Source organism: Anabrus simplex, chromosome 1 (assembly GCF_040414725.1).
Source record: "Anabrus simplex isolate iqAnaSimp1 chromosome 1, ASM4041472v1, whole genome shotgun sequence".
NCBI lineage: Eukaryota > Metazoa > Arthropoda > Insecta > Orthoptera > Tettigoniidae > Anabrus > Anabrus simplex.
The window spans coordinates 1,749,819,058-1,749,842,880 of NC_090265.1; the positions used below are offsets into that span (position 1 = coordinate 1,749,819,058).

A 23,823-nucleotide genomic window follows, 5' to 3' on the forward strand; every position below is an offset into this window, starting at 1 on the left:
TCTGCTGGATTTAGAATGTTAAACTAGTTTTATTTCTTGTAATATTTTCTTTCCATGGAATTTCTTGTTCTCTTCTTGCAGTTTTAGTTCTTGTTGGGTGATTATGTTTTAACTTTATTATCAGACTACTCTGAGTGATATTTGCCCCTGGGATATTTCCCAATTGTAATATATTTATTATTATTATTATTATTATTATTATTATTATTATTATTATTATCATCATCGTTATTAATCATCTCTGGTAGGTATAATTTCATTATACTCTTATTTCAGGTGTACGAAGGTAAAACTATTTGATTTTGGGGGTACGCCAACCAAAAAATTTGAATACCACTGGCCTGGACAACTGGGAAGGATGATTCTCGATTGGTGGGAAGAGAATCGATAACCTACATTTTGCGGACAACACCACACTTTTAGCCAGCAGCGTACAGGAACTTGCCAAAATAATGGATATTGCATGTTTTGAGTCTCATTATGATAGCTGTATTGGAGTACAGAATGTAAAAGTTGTAAACAAATTTATTAAAAAACCACCGTTTCAATACTTTATAATCTTTAAGTTTAAGATACAAATATTACATATACTGTGTGTTAAAATGGGACACGTTTCGCTTAGGCTTTGTAAGCATCTTCAGCCATACTTAATCTAAAGCTAAGTCAGGGCCCTGAACTGGGTTCCTCATTAAAGTATAATACATGCTTTAATACAAGATAAAACAGTCGTAAAAATTTAGTCTGTGGAGAAAGCGATGCTTAAATGCAACTAAAATTCAATAATGAACTTGTAGTATTATATGTACATGGAATGAATACTAGTGTGTCTAAAAAAGTAGAAGTTGGTTATTTGTAAAACGAGACAGTCATAATGATCTGACATACATTTGGATTGTACAAATTATTTGATATTAATGAAACATGGATTAATTAAAATATCGAAAAATAAATCTTCTAACGTTGTTAAGAATCAGGTACATAGAATTACAGTAGAGTTGTTAACTCCAAGTGGTTGCGTGATAAGGTCAAAAGGCGCTTGCAGCATCAGTATTGAAGTGTTTTCTCTCCTTCTAGAATAAAAATCTTTGTAATAGATTGTAGTCGTCAGCTGTTTGGTGTAGATTCAACAAATAGGGTGTTCAATAAAGCCTTAGATGTGGATCATCTCAAACAACCAACTAGGCTAGTCACCTCTCTGTCAACACTAGGGTTTTCAACATGCGCCACATTGCGAATTCTCCCACATCTAAGGCTTTATTGAACACCCTATTTGTTGAATCTACGCTAGACAGCTCACGACTACAATCTATTACAAAGATTATTCTAGAAGGAGGCAGAACACTTCTATACTGATGCTTCAAGCGCCTTTTGACCTTATCACACAACCACTTGGAGTTAACAACTCTACTGTAATTCTACGTACCTGATTCTCAACAACCTTTGAAGATTTATTTTTCAATATTTTAATTAATCCACGCTTCATTAATATCAAATAATTTGTACAGTCCAAATGTATGTCAGATCATTATGACTATGTCTCATTCTACAAATAACCAACTTGTACTTTTTTAGACACACTAGTATTCATTCCATGTACATATAATACCATGACAAGTTCATTATTGAATTTTAGTTTCATTTAAGCATCGCTTTCTCCATAGACTAGATTTTTATGACTGTTTTATCTTGTATTAAAGCATGTATTATACTTTAATGAGGAACCCAGTTCAGGGCCCTGACTTAGCTTTAGATTAAGTATGGCTGAAGATGCTTACAAAGCCTAAGTGAAAGATGTCCCATTTTAACATGTATGTAATATTTCGTCGTTGCCAGGACAAAACCTCCTATGTGAAATATTTTAGCTTTTGGCCAGTAAGGTTCTGTCATCTAAGGTGCAATATTGTGTGCATATTGTCAAGGCATTCTCGCTCTTCATAATGTATGTGCTGCGAGTCAGTATAGCTCCAAAAATATTATCACAGGAGGTTTTTGTCCTGGCAATGACGATTTGTATCTTAAACCTAAAGATTGTAAAGTATTGGAATGGTGGTTTTCTAATAAATTTGTTTGAAACTTTTACATAATGGATATTGTCTAACATAAAAGTTGCAGTCTTTATATGGAGATTAATTCGACAAGATAAAATTAATGATCAGCAACGAAGGTGCAGCAATTCAGCTACCACAGCACCTAGGCAACTTTCAAATAGTTTGTCGGTTTACTTACCTGGGTTCAATAATATAAGATACAGGTAACTGTAAAAAGGAAATCAAGCATCACATCTTGCTGGGATGTATAGCTATGGCAAAATTAAAGAAGCTCTGCAAGATAGAACAATTAAAATGAATATGAAGTCAAGACGTAGTCCACTTTGTCTTCCTGATCTTCATGTATGGATGAGAGTCTTGGACTATACAAGCTAAAGGTAGAAACCAAATCAATCAATTTGAAATGTGGTGGTGGGGGAGGATGTTGCGAATACCATGGACACCTAGACAAACAAATTATTCTGTCATCCAGGAAGTTTGAGTTCAAGAGTGTCTATGCCAAGTTGTGCACGAAAGAACTCTGCAATTCTTTGGCCACATTATGGGGAGAAAGGATGACATCTTTTAAAAACTACTGGTAATTGCCCAAGGAAAAGTTTATGGCAAATGGTGATGAGGACAAGTCACAAAAATATGGGTTGATTATATCAAAGAGATAACCAACTTGCCATGGACAACTACTATCCACAAGATGCAAGATCACACAGAATGGCACCAACTTACAGGAAAAGCAAAGTTCTTGGGCCATGATACTGAGTCATGAGCAACGACTAGAGAGATTCAGCAATTTAATTTCATTCAGAACTTTTACAACTAGCATATCAAGAGACTATAAAGATAAGAATTTTTTTTACATTGTTTCGATCAGGGCCACCCAAATTATGGCCCAGGAGCCATGTCCGGACTATCTAGTTTTTTATGTAGCCCACCATAACTTAAGTTACTTTACATTAATAATATTATGTATTGGCTTTATGCCCCACTTACTACTTTTACTGTTTTTGGAATTCAGCCCGGAAGCAGACTTATCTGAACACCTTAAAATACCACCGGGCTGAGCCAGAATCGAACCTGCCAAGTTGGGCTCAGAAGGCCCGTGCCTCTCAGCCTGGCTTCTAGTGGTTCTGATAAACAATTTAAATTTCCACTGAAATAAGTTAACTGCACTGTACACATTATATGTTATCCTTGCCTTGTGATACTAAATTCAAATCATTCAAATGTTTTGTCATGTCACCTAAAAATACTAGTGAGGTGAACAGTTTAGGTCTGCTAACAGTTCACAGTGGCTTCCTCCTCTAGAAATTTGCAGATTTCCTCTTGCAGAGCAAAACAATCTAGCCGATGTCTGACCAAAATTTGGCCACCCTACTTCTGTATGGCAAATTGTATCACCATACATCAGCAACTTATTAAGTTCAAAACAAGAGTTCCACACTTCTCAGTAAGAGAAATTTTGCATATGCCATTACTCTCTAGCACCAAACTTTGCAAAACTTTTTGTAACACATTCATTTAAAATATCAGCTATAACGTCTTTTACAATTTCAATATTTCATCGAGAGGGGGGTAGCAGCCTTTCGGTAGTTGCAAGGGCGGCAGTCTAGACGATTGACTGATACGGCCTTGTAATAATACTCAACATGGCTTAGCTGTGTTGATACTGCTACACGGCTGAAAGCAACGGGAAACTACAGCCGTAACTACCTCCCAAGTACATGCAGCTCTCTCTGTATGAATGACGTATTGATGATTGCTTCCTCCCAGGTAAAATTCCAGAGGTAAACTAGTCTCCCATTCGGATTTCCGGGTGGGATACCGACATTCTGCGAGTCGGAGCGTGGTATGTTAGAAGTTTGAATTGTTGTGGTAGGTTAGAGAATCTGGAAAGAGAGATGGATAGATTAAAGTTAGATGTAGTTGTTATAAGTGAAGTACGTTGGCAGGAAGAACAGGATTTTTGGTCAGGCGACTACCGAATTATCAACACAAAATCAAAAACCAAACCAAACCAAACCCCATGGCACTACAGCCCTTGAAGGACCTTGGCCTACCAAGCGACCGCTGCTCAGCCCGAAGGCCTGCAGATTACGAGGTATCATGTCGTCAGCACGACTAATCCTCTTGGCCGTTATTCTTGGCTTTCTAGACCGGGGCCGCTATCTCACCGTCAGATAGCTCCTCATTCTAATCACGTAGGCTGAGTGGACCTCGAACCAGCCCTCAGGTCCAGGTAAAAATCCCTGACATGGCGAGGAATCAAACCCGGGTCCTCCGGGTAAGAGGCAGGCATGTTACCCCTACACCCCTACACCGGTTTCAACACAATATCAAACAGGGGAAATGCAGGAGTTGGTTTAATAATGAATAAGAAAATAGGGCAGCGGGTAAGCTACTACGAACAGCATAGTGAAAGAATTATTGTCGTCAAGATAGACACCAAACCAATGCCCACCACAGTAGTGCAGGTCTATATGTCTACTAGTTCAGCAGATGAGGAAATTGAAAGAATATATGAAGAGATAGATTTAATAAAATATGTAAAGGGTGACGAGAATCTAATTGTGATGGGAGACTGGAATGCAGTGGTAGGCCAAGGAAGAGAAAGTAATACAGTAGGAGAATTTGGATTGGGACAAACAAACGAAAGAGGAAGTCAGCTGGTTGAATTCTGCACTAATCATAATTTAGTCCTTGCCAATACTTGGTTCAAACACCACAAATGATGGCTGTGTATGTGGACGAGACCTGGAGAAACTGGAAGGTATCAAATAGACTTCAATATGATTAGGCAGAGATTCAGAAACCAGGTGTTGGATTGCAGAACTTTCCCAGGAACAGACATGGACTCTGACCACAACTTGTTGGTCATGAAATGCCATCTGAAGTTGAAGAAATTGAAGAAAGGAAAGAATGCAAAAAAAAAAAAAAAAAAGGGATCTAGACAAGTTGAAAGAAAAGAGTGTGAGGGGTTGTTTGAGGAACATGTTGCACAAGGGCTAAATGAAAAGGCTGAAGGAAACAATAGAGGAAGAGTGGATAGTCATGAAAAATGAAGTCAGTAGGGCTGCTGAAAAAATGTCAGGAAGGTCAACTAAGAAGATCAACTAAGAATCAGTGGATAACTCGGAAGATACTAGACTTGATTGATGAACGATGAAAATACAAGAATGCTAGAAATGAAGAGGGCAGAAAAGAATACAGGCGATTAAAGAATGGAGTGGACAGTAAATGCAAGGTAGCTAAGGAAGAATGGCTGAAGGAGAAGTGCAAAGATGTCTAAGGTTGCATTGTCCTGGGAAATGTAGATGCTCCATACAGGAAAATCAAGGAAACCTTTTGAGAAAGGAAATCTAGGTGTATGAATATTAAGAGCTCAGATGCAAAGCCACTTCTAGAAAAAGAAGACAAAGCAGAAAGATGGCAGGAGCATATCCAACAGTTGTATCAAGGTAAAGATGTAGATAATTTGGTTCTGGAACATGAAGAGGCTGTTGATGCTGATGAAACGGGACACCCAGGAACAAGGCACCTGGAATTGATGACATTCCCTCTGAATTACTGACTGCCTTGGGAGAAACCAGCATGGCAAGGTTATTCCATTTAGTGTGTAAGATGTACGAGACAGGAGAAGTCCCATCTGATTTTCAGCAGAATGTTGTTATACCTATTCCCAAAAAAGCCGGTGCTGACAGGTGTGAAAATTACCGCACCATTAGTTTAGTATCTCGTGCCTGCAAAGTTTTAACATGTATCATTTACGGAAGAATGGAAAAACAAGTTGAAGCTGAGTTGGGAGAAGTCAATTTGGCTTCAGAAGAAATGTAGGAACACGTGAAGCAATCCTGACTTTACGTCTGATCTTAGAGGATCGAATCAAGAAGGACAAGCCCACATACATGGCATTCGTAGATCTAGAAGAGGCATTTGATAATGTTGATTGGACCAAGCTATTTAAGATTCTGAAGATGATAGGGATCAGATACCAAGAACGAAGAATTATCTACAATCTGTATAAAAATCAGTCTGCAGTGATAAGAATCGAGGGCTTTGAAAAAGAAGCAGCAATCCAGAAAGAAGTTAGGCAAGGTTGCAGTTTGTCCCCCCCTCCTTTTCAATGTTTACATAGAACAGGCAGTAAAGGAAATCAAAGAGGAATTTGGAAAGTGAATCACAGTCCAAGGAGAGGAAATCAAAACCTTGAGATTTGCTGATGATATTTTATCTGAGACTGCAGAAGATCGAGAAGTTGCTGAATGGTATGGACGAAGTCTTGGGTAAGGAGTACAAGAAGAAAATAAATAAGTCCAAAACAAAAGTAATGGAGTGCAGTCGAACTAAGGCAGGTGATGTAGAAAATATTAGATTAGGATTTGAAGTCTTAAAGGAAGTAGATGAATATTGTTACTTGGGTAGTAAAATAACTAACGATGGCAGAAGTAAGGAGGACATAAAATGCAGACTAGCACAAGCAAGGAAGAGCTTTCTTAAGAAAAGAAATTTGCTCACTTCAAACATTGATATCGCAATTAGAAAGATGTTTTTGAAGACTTGTGGAGCATAGCATTGTGTGGAAGTGAAACATGGACGATAACTAGCTCAGAAAGAAAGAGAATAGAAGCTTTTGAAATGTGGTGTTACAGAAGAATGCTGAAGGTGAGATGGATAGATCAAATCATGAATGAAGAGATACTGAATCGAATTTGTGAGGGGAGATCGATTTTGCTAAATTTGACAAGAAGAAGAGATAGAATGATAGCACACATCTTAAGACACCCAGGACTTGTTCCATTGGTTTTTGAAGGAAGTGTAGATGGTAAGAACGGTAGGGGTAGACCAAGGTATGAATATGACAAGCAGATTAGAACAGATGTAGGATGCAATAGTTACGTAGAAATGAAAAGGTTAGCACAGGATAGGGTGGCATGGAGAGCTGCATCAAACCAGTCTATGGACTGATGACTCAAACAACAACAAATAATTTTGTTAAATTGTACATGTGGCCCACAATAAATCACTCAATTACTGGCCTTGCTTTTGTTCATTATCCTCAGCTGTAGTCTTACAAGAGAGTGATAAGCTTGTTGGGTGACAACTGAGTCTGAAATTATTGTTCCTATTTATTTTAACTACATCTCATATCATTCCTGTCCAACTGTCACTGGTTGACTATCAGTGACAAGTTTGCAAGACCATGCATTACATTTTCCCCACTTCCCCTTTCTTTGCTTGGTATTCTCATCATCTTAGTTCTCTGGAGTTTTTTCCTCCTCCTTGCTTGTTCATGATAATTTCCTATGCTATCTTGAAATCCTGTCAAAATCAGAAAAAATATTTCCACAGTATGTTCACTTTATCAGAGTTTTATTTATCAGAAATTGTCTGAAGAATTCATATCTTAGATTTTCTTGAAAAGTTGAAGTAAAAATTGAGTCAACATCATGCCCATCACATTTTCTGCTGCTACTGCCTGAAGGTTTTCCTCCTCTCTCAATCAGTCACCGCTCAGGTGGCAATTTCCCTCAACAGTTTCTGACCTACCAAAATTACTTTAGTCTTGGAAAGTCTTGTTATAATTAACATATTAATGATAATACTATATTTGCTGTAATAGTGTGCTATTTCCCACATACATTACGTTCTTTCTGTTCCTTGCAAGGCCCCCCCCCCCCAGATCTCAGGGAAAGGCAAAAATCTAATGTAGTCAGGTGTTTTTCTTTCAAGAAAATGATTTAAAAGTCGGTATTACGTAGAAGCGGTAGTCCCCCCCCCACCACCACCAACAGGCAGGGGATACCGTGGGTGTTATTCTACCTCCATTCATCTTCCAAAATTTTAAAAATACTATATACCCCCAGGTCTAGGCCCCCCCCCCCCCCTCTACAAACTGTCATATGGGCGCCCATGGTTCCTTGTGCTCTCTGTATATATTTTTCCAATTTGTGGAATCATTACATGTTGCCCATAGGGTTACAACCCTTTTGCAGAAAACAATGCTTGTTACAAAGACTACTATTGGCTGGAAATCTGATATGAGAGTTGGTACATGGAATATACGAACTAGCCTATGTATAAATCTGGATCTTTTAGAACGTTGTCAGCAGTTAGAAAAATACAAAATTGTAGTTGCAGCAATACAGGAAACAAGATTACTGGTAACAGATATACACGATATGGAAAAGTACACTTTTCTCAATAGTGGTAAAGAAAACAGATCACATGAGTTTCGGGCTGCCTTTTGTGTGTTGAATAACTTCCTCTCTTTAGTCATCTCCTTTGAACCTGTCAACAAAAGACTGTGCTATTTAAGATTAAGATCCAAATGGTTTAATTAGTTCTTAAACTGTCATGCACCAACAAATGAAAAAGATGGTATTAAGGATACCTTTTATAAAGATTTATCAGAATTATGGAACAGAGTACCACACCATGATGTTAAGAGAATATTGGGTGACTTCAATGCAAAAATAGGAAAAGAGAATTTCTTCTAACCCACTATCGGTGCAGAAAGCCTGCATAATTAAAGTAATGAAAATGCAGTGCAGCTGATAAATTTTGCTGCATCAGCTAACATGATCATCAATAGTACTATTTTTCCTCACAAACAGATACATAAAGAAACTTGGTATTGAAAAATTTAAAAATAACAGAGGAAAGGGTAAAACATAATATTGAAATTCAAAATAGATTTGAACTGTTAGGCCCCCATTAGCCGTGGGCGACTAGTGGCGCAACTAGTTGCTCCGGCGAGTCACGGACAATTGGATCAAATGGAGCCTATTAGCCGCGGGCGACTAGTGGTGCAACTGAGCAACTAGTTGCCGGCCGTCATCCGAGCCGGCAACTGCTCTGGTGACTTAGTTGCTCAACTGCATGATGGGGCATTGCAGTAAATGTAGCGTATTAGCCGTGGGTGACTAGTGGCGCAACTAGTCATCCGATGTACCTCCCTGCGCATACGGAAACATCACTCAAGTTCGTGTTCTCACACCAGCTTGACGTAATGCGGACGATGGAACGCAATTGAATCAGCGATCCATCTGACCATTAACTTTCTTCATTACCTTGTTTGGTCTCGTGCTGTGGTAGAGTGAATATTTTACTTATTGTGATAGTTTATTTATTGAACATGGAGCAAATGAAGGAGATGGCAAAATTATTTGAAAGTCAAATAAATACTGAAGACCATTTTTGAGGTAGAATGAAAACCGATCACTTGGAATTCCAGAACTGAAGCTTACACTGACAAAATACGAATAGAAACACTGAATTCTTGGAACAGCATTTTAAAGAACATTATTCCAGAATTCGAAAAAAAAACCGTAAGCGAGAAGAATACTAGAAGAATGCTAGTGGCTTTACGTCGCACCGACACAGATAGGTCTTATAGCGATGATGGGATAAGAAAGGGCCAGGAGTTGGAAGGGGGCGCCCGTGGCCTTAATTAAGGTACAGCCCAAGAATTTGCCTGGTATGAAAATGGTAAACCACGGAAAACCCTCTTCAGGGCTGCCGACAGTGGGATTCGAACCCACTATCTCCCGGATGCAGCTCACAGCTGCGCGCTCCTAACCGCACGGCCAACTCGTCCAGTATGTGAGTATTATAAAATGTTTACTACTCTTATATGGAAATATGTAATATCCATAAAAATTCTATAATTGTTTACATTTACAAGTACCATTGATCCATTATATGGCTATATTCGTGAATTGCAGCTCAGCTGGGAAACACTTGTTTAGTCTTGTGTCGTTTCCCGTTATTTCTTCTTTTATGCGGCCAAGCAATTCGTAAATTGACCACTGTGACATGAGCAGGTAATTAAAAAATTTACTGTCATCCTCACTTAGATTATCAAACAATGTATAATATAAGCCTCTAGTCATCTGAGAAACAAATATAGGAAGTTTTCACACTTTCCTAACCCTTCGGTTTTTCCTTTTTAATAGAAGAGCAAGAAGAAGAAGTTCTTCATAGGACGCCATTCTCTCAACTGACTATTCCCCGGTATGAACCGAGCAATTGTTCACAAGTTGCGCCACTGATCGCCCGGTACTTAAATCCCACGGCTAATAGCGGCCTTAGATAATAGTACACTTGCAGAGATTAATGGGGAGGTAGAGGTAAATTGCAATACAGCATGAAATAATATTAAACAATGTATTCTATCAGCAGCAGAGGGTAAAAAGAGAAACTAAAAAGAAATGGTTTGATACAACATGTCAGGAAGCAGTGAATGATTTAATGGTTTTACATAGAGAATGGTTGCAGTCTAATAGGGATCCTGTTATAGAGCAGGCCTACAAAGAGAAACAGAAAAATTGCAGTAAATTGATTAAGAAAAAAGAAACAATATCATAGGCAACAAGTTGAAGCAATACAAGATGATCATCAAAACAATAACATCCGTAAAATGTATGGTACAATTAATACTATAAAGAAAGGCTTCAAACCAAGAACCAAGTTCATGAAGGATCATAAGGGGAACTTGAAACTGAACAGAATAACCTGCTCTTTCATTGCAAGGAATATTTTGACAATTTACTGAACTGCCCTGATCCAGAATCACCAATTATGAAACCAAAGTGTCCTAAGTATGATTCGATTCCAGAGCCTACTTGTGAGGAGAGTAAACATCTAAAAAATGATAAAACTTTGGGTAATAACATCCCAGCTGAACTGATCAAATCTGGAGAATATATATTGCAACTTATTCTAAGGATTTGGTAGACAGAAGTTATGCCTGCAGGGTGGAAATAATCTCTCATAGTGCCACTACATATAAAAGGCGAGAAAGAAAATATTCAGAACTACCGTGGGATATCTCTTGTTAATACATCTTATAAAGTTTTACCTTTTATTATACTAAATCACCTGAAACCATATGCAGAGAACATCATTGGTGATTACCAAAATGGATTTCGCAGCAATAGATCCACGACTGATAACATATTTGCAATCAAAATAAGTGAGAAAGTGTGAGAATATAATCAAATTATTCACTATTTGTTCATCGATTTTCTGAAAGCATATGACTCAATTCATAGAGACAGTCTGTGGAATGTCATGATATAATTTGGCTTCCCTTTTTAAACTCATTAACCTGTGTAGACTGTATGGATGATAATACAAGTAGAATTCTCCTGAATGGGAAAAGATCTGACCCTTTCCAAAACAGAACTGGTTTAAGACAAGGTAATTCTTATCCCATTTTCAATATTGCTCTTGAAAAGGTTATTAGAACACTGAAATTAGTTCCGGCAGGAATAAATCTTGGATAGTATCATAAAGTGCTTGTGTACGCAGACGATATTGTACTCCTAGGGAGAAATGAGATTGAAATACGGAAAATGTTCATTGAACTTTGAGACAGTGTTAAAATTAGGCCTCTCAGTACATGATGATAAAGGGGAATATTGACGTGAATGAGAACCAGTCACCTCTGATTATTGGTAAACATACTTTTGAACAAGTTGAGCTTTTCAAGTTCGTAGGAGTTACGATTAACAGAATCAAAGAGAAGTGGAAATCAAAGTTAGAATACAGAATGCTAACAAGGTACTCTACAGTTTCCATAGGGTTCAAAACTTTTTAATGAGAAATACGAATCTGAAAAAATACAATTCTGCCATCAGATCAGTTCAAACTTATGGTTCAGAATCATGGAGTTTAACAAAAAAGATCATCAGTTGCAGGTTTTTGAAAATAATGTTTACAGGAAAAATTTTGGAGCGTACTTTGACTATATCTCAAACCTGGAATAAGAAATCAAATAAAGAAATACACTCGCTATCACAGAAAGTACCAATAATCAACATCAATTCCAGAAGACTTCAATGGGCTGCTCATCATCTAAGGATGGAAAATGATAGTTCTTCTTTAAAGATTCATAAGACCATCCTAACAGTAAAAAGACCAGTGGGAAGATCACATAGCTCCTGGAAAAACAAAACCGTCAAGCCAAGTAGACGTCTGAATGTAAACAACTGGCAAGAACTCTCCCAAAACAGAGTTCAGTAGAGGCAATTTGTGAGATCGGCACGGGATGTTCATGTCGCATAGAAGCCTGCTGAGTAAGTGAGCGAGCATTACATGTTTTACTATTAATTAATTAATTAATTTATTTGTATGGTGATTATAACTACAGATTTATAAGTCCAGGTCCAAGTGTTTCAGCCACTCTACAGCACTTTCTGAAAGATTAAACAGGTGGCTGGGGCTTCCGGAGTAGGCATGAAGAGGGCAGCGCAGGATGACATGGTCCATGGTCTGCTCTTCATCATTGCATTCACACATTGGAGAATCCATCCATGACCATTGCTCATGTCCACAGGATTGTACCTATTGATTGCCCTGCACGTATCCCCCGGGTGGTGCTAAGTGAGCAACAGCGACCTAAGGTGATTGAATTGAACAAAATAATGTTTTACTATGAAGACTACCTACTGTATCTATCATTGACAGGTTGATTTTTATACAGTTGCAGCATTACTGTGATCTAGCAGAGATGAGTGGCAGCAGTGGAGATGAAGGATATTTCATATGAGAAGTAAATCAGTCAGAGTTATTGATGGAATGCATGCATAAACACAAACTTATCTTCTCCTGGAGAATCATTCGAGTTGCTAAGAAAATGCATATGCTTTTTAGTTTGTTTGTAGAACCTGAATATTAAGGACACATCCTGAGCTTTATTTTGTTAAAAGACTAAACTTTTGCTAATGGCAAATAATGCTGATAGCAGATAAATCAAGAGTTCAACTAAGTACCTAGATATTCATGACCACCATTTTGAAAAGGTTAAATATTGATAAATCAGAATAGGCTTGTATTTTGACTGAACATCTGATATATCAAAACCAAATTTCAGCTCAACTGGTCTTTTAGTTAAGGTGTGATTGAGCAAGAAACAGACTCCATATATAAACAGGTGCAAATACACATATGATATTATTTACTTACCTACGTATCTTTCAAGACCAAGTGAAGTAAGCAAGTCTACTATGTCTGTTGGTCTTTGACAGGTACTCGACTGAGGAGATGTAGTTGATGTAGGAGCCAAATAACTGCCTGAATTGATAGGGGAGCTGCTCAACTGATTTCTCTTACTGCTGGAGGGAGATGAATATTCATAGCTAATCCGAGCTGGTGAACTTCGCCATAAATTTAATTCTTGAGTATCCTGCAAGGAATTTTTAACATACTCTTACTTCAGTGTGATTTTTGCAAAACCATTCCACTAATTGCTATGCTGATAATTTTCAGTCTATTGTTGAGAGAATTTTAGAGGCTGAAACTTCTAACATATTTAGACTACTATTACTTCAACTACTACTACCGACCAGCAATAACGTCTGCATTGAAAATACTCCATTTGCTGCATACACTACACCGGTATATGTCAGTGTGTTTACAGTAAGGGAGAATTTACAATATGATCAACAGAGCTGACATTACTAGGATGATGTTGGGGGTATTTGCTCCTGTTAATCAAAAGCATTTTGCTTGGCAATGTACTAAAGTGATCATATTGCTCATCGTTGTTGCCATAGCACATTTCCTATGATAATGGCTAGTAAGGCAATCTGTCAATGTGAATTATAATACTTTGTGCACATTTCACAAGTGAGATTAGTGTTCTACTAAACTGTTTGTGCAATATGCATATTCTGGTGAGAAAGAAGTTATTTTCATTTACAGTTTACATAAGTGCATTATTGTTGTTCAAAATGTCTTGTTAACAGAACAAGAAGAAAAGCCACATACTCAGTGGAGGTATTGCTCTTCAAGGCCAAGCTCATGAATTGGTGTCCACTGTTACAAGTTACTTGAAAAGGAAGAGGTGATGTTTGGCAGAATAGGCAGCTAACATACTCAAGAACATTGTCTTAAGCATTTGTGAAAAGTATATGAATGACTTTTTTTTAGCAATATTAATTACATCAGGAAAAGTAGAGGACTTGTAAGAAGTGAGCAACAAATGTTTATACATTTCAGAAAGAACCATTTTGTCATGATGTATATGGCTATTACAAAGTGAGGGAATATCCAGCAATAAAGAAGCTCATGGTTCCTGTTAAGACTGTGGAACTCTTCTGTGGTTCCTCTTTATTGCTGAGACATACTGAAAAATTTGTTTTGATTCAAAAGACCAAACCAAAGAGAAACTTCCTGATGCTCCCAGATGCAGTTTTTAAGAGACGTCAGACACACTGATCTTGACAAAGTTAGCTGACTAAAATAAACATTCATCAATGTAGGAGAAATATCTGAGTTCTGAGGCACTGACACAAAAGTAAATTAGGAAAAGGAGGGAGGTTTATTTGTGTGCCATAACAGCAGTTATTAAAGGTTTGATCCAAAATGCGTATTGTTTTTGAAATTTGCTCATTCAGGACAAATATTTCAGATTCCCTATGGGAATCAACATCTATATCATCTGATGGCCAAGCAGGCATCAATGTTTCGTGATGAGACAAAGTCTCTTAGTGCATTGGCACTGCCGGTGGCTCCAGTTAGCCTACGCAGTGGCCTCCACGGTATGCACTAGCCAGCGTATTGGTAGGTGTGCTAGGTACCAACTGATGAGCCCACCCTAGCACACGAGGGCGAAACGCTGGCAACCAGGAATGAGCTAGCTGGAAAATTTATAATGTCCAATAACGGACCATTTATATTGGTATTACAAACAGGCAACTATCGTGAAGCAATGCTCCACATTCATTTCTGGGAGTGGTTTGATGATTCACTAATTCCTAATTTAAAGGAGGCTTCCCTCATAATTATGGACAATGTCCCATGTAACATCTCATTATGCACGATAAACCTCTGACAATGGCTTCATGAAGATTTGGAATGGTTGACTGGCTTCAAAATCGTGATGTTTAGGTCCCATCACATTACAGGATGACAACTAAAATTGTGATAAGCAGAAATTCTGGAACTCTAATATTCACAAACCCCCTTTCTCTGTTTATGTAATTGATTAAATTACATTTGCCTACCTACAGATTTACACCCAATAGAGTTGATATGGGCACGTGTGAAAATATTATGTTGGCAGTCATAACAAGGTGTACATTTACTGAAGTTCAGGGTCTGATTACTGAAGGGATAAGGAAAAATTGGTAGAGAAATCTGGCAAAAAGTAGTGTCACACTCTAGTTTTAAAAGATGACTGATGGAAAGTAGGACTTTTACAAAAAGCCATTTATGAGTATGATTGTATTTTACTCCATAGTGACAGCTCAAGTTCTTCTGAATCTTGTGATATGGAGACTGAAGTTGCTGTGATACATAAGATAGTGAGTGTTGAGCCACTGAACACTGGCTCAGAGTGAGAAAGCACAGTAACAGCAAAACTCAGCCGATTTGTGTGAACAGAAATGTCAAGCACAAGGAAATTTCTCCCTCACTGCGTAATAAACAATGTACGGCGGATGATCTCTTAACTGGCCTGCTTGGGACAGACTAGGTCCTATAAGGAAATGACCAGTTATGATGATGATAATAATAATAATAATAATAATAATAATAATAATAATAATAATAATAATAATAATAATAATAATAATAATAGGGACCCTCTTCGGAGGCAGCCCTACCCAGGGAGTGGCGCCCCTGCCTATGTGAGTCCCAGAGCACATTGACCCGGTGTGTAACATCTGGTATGGGTCCCAGCTCAGGGTTACGAGTGAGGACCTCAACGGCATCTACGGCGGAGAAGGTGGACTTCGGTACGGCGGAGATGGCGGAAGGGGCATACCCGTAGCGTCTGTACTCCAGAGGAGTGGCTACGAAAGGCGTCTGTCTCCATGTTAGGGGTGGCCTAATTTTGAACCTGGCAGTAGGTATAAAATGCCTTTGGGTGTGGCGAGCCCATCGTAACAATAGCCTACATGGACAAAGCAGATATGGTGCCTCGGAAAAGGTTAGGGCGTCCCCTGCTAAAAGCGACGCGCAGCTCTTCAGGTGCTGGGGGAACTGTGAAAAATGGGCAACCAGCACCAAACTACATCAAAATTGCAACAGTTAATGTACTGACACTGACGGGAAAGACAGAAGAACTGATTGACTTCATGATAGAAAAAGATATAGCCATACTTGGACTGTGCGAGACCAAGAAGAGGGGTACAGGGGAGATCCCTCTGAGAGAAGGATACAGGCTGTATTACAGCGGAGGATCTGAAGCAAAAAATGGAGTGGCCATCATACTTAGAAGAGAAATCCAAGAATATCTGGAATATACAAAGTATGTCAGCGATAGGATGATGATGATGAGACTCCAGTTTGAAAATGGCGTGAAAGATCTATTTCAGTTGTATGCACCACAAACTGGTTGCATAGATGAACATCTAGAGGACTTCTTAGAGGAAGTGGAGAGACAGATAGAAGATAAGGAAGTACTATTGATGGGAGATCTAAATGCACAAGTTGGAATGGAAAGACAAGGAAAGGAAGATGTTGTAGGGCCCTTTGGATATGGAAATGTAAATCCAGAAGGCGAGTTGTTGGTGGATTTTTGCATGAGGAATCAAATGATTGTTGGAAACACCTGGTTTAGGAAGAAGAACAGTCAGAAAATTACAAGGTATGGCTGGGGAGACAGATGAACAAAGACCATGATTGATTATATAATCATAGAGAAAGAACACCGGAAGAACCTTGTAGATATAACAGCCATGCCTGAAGAAGCCTTTGGTGGAGATCATAGAGTTGTGATAGGAAAATTGAAAGTTGGAAAGATTGAAAAACCCCAATTAAGAAGAGAAAAGAAAGTATGGAAGTTGAAGGAGAAAAGCATACAAGAAGAATTTCAAAGGGAAATAATACCCTTGGTACCCAGGACAGAGGTGGGGAATGTTGAAGAGGAATGGAAAATATTTAAGGAAGCACTGGTTGGATGTGCAGAAAAGGTGTGTGGTAGAACATCAGGAAATGTGAAAGACAAAGAAACACACTGGTGGAATGATAGGGTAAAGATTAAAGTGAAGGAAAAGAAAATGGCATGGAAAGCATGGAAAATATCTAAGACTGAAGAAAGTAGAAGAAAATATGTGGAGGCAAAGAATTTGGCCAAGAAAGTAGCGGAGGAAGAAAAGAGGAAAAGCTGGGCCTTATTCACACAGAAATTGAGATGATACGCAGGGCAGCAAGAAATTACTGTATGGTATCTTAAGAAACAAAAAGAGAAATGAAGTAAACACCAGATTTGTGAAGGATGAAGGTGGCATAATTTTAACAAAGTCAGAAGAAATAAGAAATAGATGGAGAGAGTATTTTCAGAAGCTGCTGAACATAAGAACGGATGACAGTCATTCAATGGACGACCAAGAAAGGCAATTAGTTGATGAAGAAATGGATAAAGATATTACAATGAATGAAATTGAAATGGCAGTAAGAAAGATGAAGAATGGAAAAACTGCTGGAATAGATGAAATTTCAGTGGAGATGATAAAGGCAGCTGGAGCTGTAGGCCTGCAGTGGACAAATCAGGTTCTCAGGAATGTCTGGGAGAATAAGGAGGTCCCTGAGGATTGGCAAAAAGGAATAATCATCCCAATTTTCAAGAAAGGTGATAAGAAAGTTTTGAAGAACTACAGGGGAATTACTCTAATATCCCATGTTGCTAAGATAATGGAAAGGATACTGGAAAGTAGAATAAGGTTGAGGGTTGAGAAGCAGATACAGGAAAATCAGTTTGGTTTCAGAAGTGGAAGGTCAACAATAGAGCCCATTTTCATTATGAGACAACTAATGGAAAAGCATTGGGAGTACGGGAATGATATGGTGAGGACATTCATTGATATTGAAAAGGCATATGACAGTGTCCCTAGGACGAAAGTTTGGGACAGTCTGGTGCAAAAAGGAATTGGACAGGGATTAATAAAAATGATCATGGCATTGTATAAGGAATGTTGTAGTTGCGTGCAAACACAAGTTGGCAGGACAAGTTGGTTCAAAATAACTAGTGGGCTGAGACAGGGAAGTGTTCTATCACCAATCCTGTTTACAATAGTAATGGATGACATCATGAGAACAGCAAAAGCAGCATATGGAGGAAGAGAAATGAACATGTTATTTGCGGATGATATTGTGATTTGGGGAGAAGATGAAAGGAAGGTTCAAGAACAATTGAATGTGGTGAATGGGAAGACTGAAGAATGTGGATTGAAAATAAGTGTAGGAAAGATTAAAACTCTTGTTATGACTAGAGGGGAGAAAGAAGGGAAAGGTCGGATTAGACTTGCAGACAAGCCCCTGGAAGTAGTGGAAACGTTTAAATACCTGGGGAGTGAATTAATGGAGAATGCTCGACTGGATGCTGAGATTAGTAAAAGGATTCAAGCTGGAAGTTGTTTCTATCATAGTGTAAGAAATATGTTATGGGACAAAGATATGCCAATGGAAGCAAAGGATACTATGTACAAGATGTATTACTTACCCATAACATCTTACGGAGCAGAAACTTGGACAATGACAAAGAAGGATGAGAGTCGAATACGGGCAGCCGAAATGAAATTCTTGAGGAGTATGATACAGAAGAGTAGACGAGACAAAATAAGGAATGAGAAAATCCGGGAAGAAATTGGAGTGGAAAAAATGAATGATAGAATAGAGAAGAGCCGACTAAGATGGTTTGGGCACATAAAGCGAATGTGCGATGAAAGAATGCCAAAAAAGGTGATGGAAATGCAAATCCAAGGAAGGAGAGGCCGTGGACGACCACAATTGAGATGGAAGGACACCATCCAACGCAGCATTATAGAAAGAAACCTGGACTGGGACACAGTGTTGGAGGAGGAGTGGTGGAAAGACCGAAGAAAGTGGAGAGGAACCATATTTGCCCCTACCCAGCTACAGCTGGATAAAGGGAAATGATGATGAATAATAATAATAATAATAATAATACTAATCATAATAATCATAATAATCATAATATGGCCTCAGCTACCATGTGCATACATTTCAATCTGATGCCATCTGGCTGTCTGCTCGTCAATTTTGACATTCCGTTTTGCTCTAGGCCCACCAGATGGCAGACCGAGTAAACTGAAACTCTTAGGTGTCTATGGCTCACATTTAATGAATTTTGTTGGGTAAACACCAAATGTGTCAGAGATCTTTTACATGCCAACATCGTACGACATGGAGTGCCGCATGGACTTTTTTCCGCCCTTCAAAAATCCGACTACCTCTGCCGTGTTTGAACCTGCAATCTTAGGATCTGGAAGCAGATACTTTACCACTGGTCCAAAGAGGCAGTTAAACTGGCAGCATTAAAATGAAGAGTCTGTCAATGAATTTATAGTACAGTAAAGCCTTGGAATGCGTTGTGTGTTAGGTACATGCTTGCAATTAAAAGCACTCATATCAAAGCAAATTTTCCCATAAGAAATAATTGAACTTCAGATTAATTCAAGAAACTAAAAAATATGTATAGATATGAAGTGATTAATAGACTCCTTGGCTGAATGGTCAGTATTGAGGCTTTCGGTTCAGAGGGTCCCGGGTTCGATTTCCGGCCAGGTTGGGGATTTTAATTCTCATTAATTCTTCTGGCTTGGGACTGATTATTTGTGCTTGTCCCAACACTCTCCTCTTCATATTCAGACAACACTCCACACTACCCATCACCACAGAAACACGCAATAGTGAGTACATTCCTCCATAAAGGTTTGGCATCGGAAAGGGCATCCGGCTGTAAAACAAGGCCAAATCCATACACGCAAAATAGTTCACACCTATGACCCCACAGTGTGAAGAAGATAACGTGATTAATACAAAATATAAAGTAAAAAGGCATATAGCAAAACAAACTAACCTGCACTTCAGTATTTATAATAATGATAATGTTATTGGCTTTACATCCCACTGACTTTCTGTTATGGTTTTTGAAGATGCCAAAGTGCCAGACTTTAGTCCCACAGTGCCAGAATTTAGTCCCACAGGAGTTCATTACATGCCAGTAAATCTACAGAAACGAGGCCTACTTATTCGAGCACCTTCAAATACCACAAGACTGAGCCAGGAACAAACCTGCATAGTTGGGGGTCTTTCTTACATTTTATAATCTCATTTGAAGTGGGAGACTTATGAGATTTTCTCCATAACCTCCCCTAGTGTTCCTCGCAATGTACATCCATCAGTTCATCAGTGGTCAGCATATTCTTCCACCAGCTCTTGAATGCTGCCTTGCTCTCCTACAGTACCATGATCTTCCCCAGAACACCAGTTAATGGCAACCTGTGGCTCTTGTTTATCAGCATGCCCATCAAAACAGTGTCCAAGAATGCCATCAGACTGCAGTTGTCTCCAAGCAGAAGAGAACGTTCCTTTGAGAAGCTTTTTCTATGATCTTCAAGTAGTTCACTACATGGAAATTATCTTTCCAAAGCTCTCAGAGAGTAAGGTTTGTTTCTTCAGTCACTTCAAAGCATTGCTGAAAGAGTTCTTTGGTGTAAATATTCTTAAAGTTTGAAAAGACCTGCTGCTCACCAGGCTGGAATAAGACAGTGATGTTGGGAGAAACTTATTTGTATGAACCCAAATTCCTCTAAATTATTTTCAAGGCCTGGAGAATCAGCAGGAGTCTTATCCATAATCAGCAAGGTTGAATGGAAGATTCTGTTCTAAAATGTATTTCTTCACTGCAGGACTGAAGACCTCATTGATCTACTCAATGAACAACGTACGAGCGACCCAATCCTTCTCTTTGGACCTCCACATAGCTATTAACTCACTCATGTGCATCTAGATTTTCTTGAAGGCTCATAGAATTTCAGAAAGTTACACGAGCAAGGGTTTGACTTAAATTCCCCACATGCATTAGCACACAACACTAGAGGGAGATCATCTTTCATGGGCTTGTGGCCTTTCATTGCATTTTCTGTGCCTCACAATGCTACGGATGCCGCTTCTTTTAAAGTCATCAAACCATTCCCTGCTTGTCTTGAAGTCTTGTTTTCTGTTGACATACAGGGTAGCTAACTTATGAGGTCAGCAGACAAGATCTTTACCTTTTCTCAGATTTTCTCAGTTATAGTATAGTATTAGCTGCTAGTTGCTCCTCATTTATTCATGTGAGAAACAACTTTTCTACATCTTATAGAAAATGTGACTTGTTTTGATACCCTTTGTGCATCTATCAAAGAATCAGTCACCATTGATCTGCATTTAAGGCAGTCACCTAGGTGGCAGATTCCCTACCCGTTGTTTTCCTAGCCTTTTCTTGAATGATTTCAAAGAAATTGGAATTTTATTGAACATCTCCTTTTGTAAGTTATTCCAATCCCCAACTCCCCTTTCTATAAAATGACCCTTTAGTTTTCTTTCTTTTTTGATATTGTGCAACGAGTTGTTGGACTTTTTACACGTCTTCATGGTCTTCTTGGACTTTGAGAAGGCATTTGATGAAGTTCCTAATGAATAGATTTGGCATGCACTCCAATCACATGAGTTCCCAAGGTGTACATCTGTTGGATGCAACTCCTGTATTGCAAATGTAGCAGCACGGTGCAATATCCAGCAAGGATCTCTCCTCTTTTCTTCCATTCAGGTCAGCATTGCCCTTGCTCTTCATACTGTGTATGGATATGATAATAGTCAATATCCAAAATCCCCACATCTGAGTGGACACTCCTACATGCTGCTGATGTCCTGTTAACCACAGAAGAATGTCACACGTCTTGAACAAGTGCAGAAGTGGGGCACCAAGTTAGCAAAAAATGAACTACAGCTAAACATCATGAAAACCAAATACGTGAAGTATAGATTACAGACAGCTGGAACCAAACCACGTGGTAAGCAGGATCTCAAGAAAAATGAGCAGTATAGATACCTTGGCTTGCTGCCAACAAGTGGCAACTGATATGTAAACTGGTGGGCTCTGTGATAAAGCAGGATAGGCATGAAGGTGATTATTTGGTGTATAATTCGTGTAACACCTCTATGTTCAGATGGTGACAAGCACTACAAATCACAAAGACTTGTATATTTTGCTGGGTACTCTGATGTGACTGTATTAAAAACAGTAATGTCCAAGCAATTAGAGTTGAGCTTATAACCAAAAATAACACAGGAGGCTCGTTTGTGTTCATGTCATGCATAGTGATAAGCAATCCGTTGCCAACACCGCCCTGCGACTCAACCCAGATGGACATCGGCACCGAGGGTGAGCTAAGAAGCAGTGGATTGATGGAAGACTTGCAACACACCAGTGTCTCTCCGATGACCTTGATCAACAGACGTGGCAGCTGGTATGCAAAATGACTGATCCTGCAGCAAAGTGGGCCAAGAAGTAGAAATTTATTTAGATTGTATAAAATCCTATATCGGCCAAACAAATACCTTGTTCATAGTTAGACTTTCTTCCTAATATCCTCTGTCATGATCTCCTCCTCCTCTTTACAGCCTTCCTTCTCAACTTATTTTCTTCAGAGTGCCCCTTGCTGCAGTTACATTACTAAATAACAGTCACTACTAGCCACAAAAAAAATAATGCTTTATGCACGCACATGGTTACTAAGTTTTAGTATACAGCAGAGTACATACACTGACTGAGCAAATGTCATGGGATAGCCGAGCACTGATGCGCAGGTGTGTTGTCTGCGCACCACATGCCCCCTGTGCCAGCGGCAGTTGTATAGGAGACCTTGTGAGCAGTGGCTGTGCATGTGACAGGTGTAACGTGGAACGTCATCGTGAGGTGACACCGTTCGAACAGGGTATGGTGGTTGGTGCCCGACGGATGGGAAGTGCGATTTCGGAAGTGGTACGGGAATTCGGCTTCACACGATCAGCTGTGTCCAGGGTGTATCCTGAATGGTTGAACGCCGGTGTCACCGTCCACAACAGACGAACGACCGGCCGGCCGTCCAGCCACCCTCGATGACCGTGAGCGGCGACATCTGAAACTGATTGTCAATAGTGACAGACGGGCAACCGTGCAACAAATCATGGCTCAGTTCAACACAGGCTGTGCTAGACACGTTTTCCTGTGGACAATCCGTAGGAACATAGGTTCTATGGGGTATGGGAGCCGGCGCCGCACACGGGTGCCACTGTTAACCCAACGTCATCGGGCACAATGACGCGCATTTGTCGCTGGTCACCAGGGATGGAAACCGGAACAATGGCGTAATGTGATATGGTCGGACCAATCACGATTTCAACTGCACCATGCCGATGGGAGGCACCGTGTATGGTGCAGACCACATGAAGCGATGGATCCCGCCTGCCTCGAAGGTGTGGTCCAGGGCACTGGTGTCTCTGTTATGGTCTGGGGTGCATTTTACTGGTATGGAATGGGCCCCCTAGTTGTTCTGGAAGAGACTTTGAATGGTACGCGGTATTTTGAGCTGCTCGGAGACCACCTCCACGCATTTTTGACCTTCCAGCGCCTAGACGGTTCTGCGGTGTTTCAAGATGATAATGCACCGCTACATCACTCCGACATCGCCCGGGAATGGTTCCAGGAACATGCAGCGGAGGTCCAACGACTGCCATGGCCACCCAGAAGCCCCGATATGAACCCTATCGAGCATATCTGGGATGTCGTGGAACGCAGGCTCCATGCCATGGATCCTGCACCTACGAACAGACCAGCATTGGCGGCCGCTCTGCAAACGATTTGGTGTCGGCTGCGTCCAGAGGACTACCAGGGACTTGTCGACTTGCTTCCACGGCGTTCGCAGGGCCAGGAGGAGGCCCCACACGCTATTAGGTGACTATCCCATGACATTTGCTAAGTCAGTGTATATGCTTATATGGATGT

General features: G+C 39.6%; 1 protein-coding gene across 1 annotated transcript in view; it reads right to left on the minus strand.

The window, feature by feature from the left end:
* Positions 1–23,823, minus strand: part of BicC (protein bicaudal C) — a 345,922-nt gene that overhangs the window by 23,107 nt on the left and 298,992 nt on the right. The window contains exon 14 of the mRNA XM_067138510.2: positions 13,011–13,230. Coding sequence (XP_066994611.1) covers positions 13,011–13,230 — 220 coding nt within the window. The remainder of the gene's footprint in view (positions 1–13,010; positions 13,231–23,823) is intronic.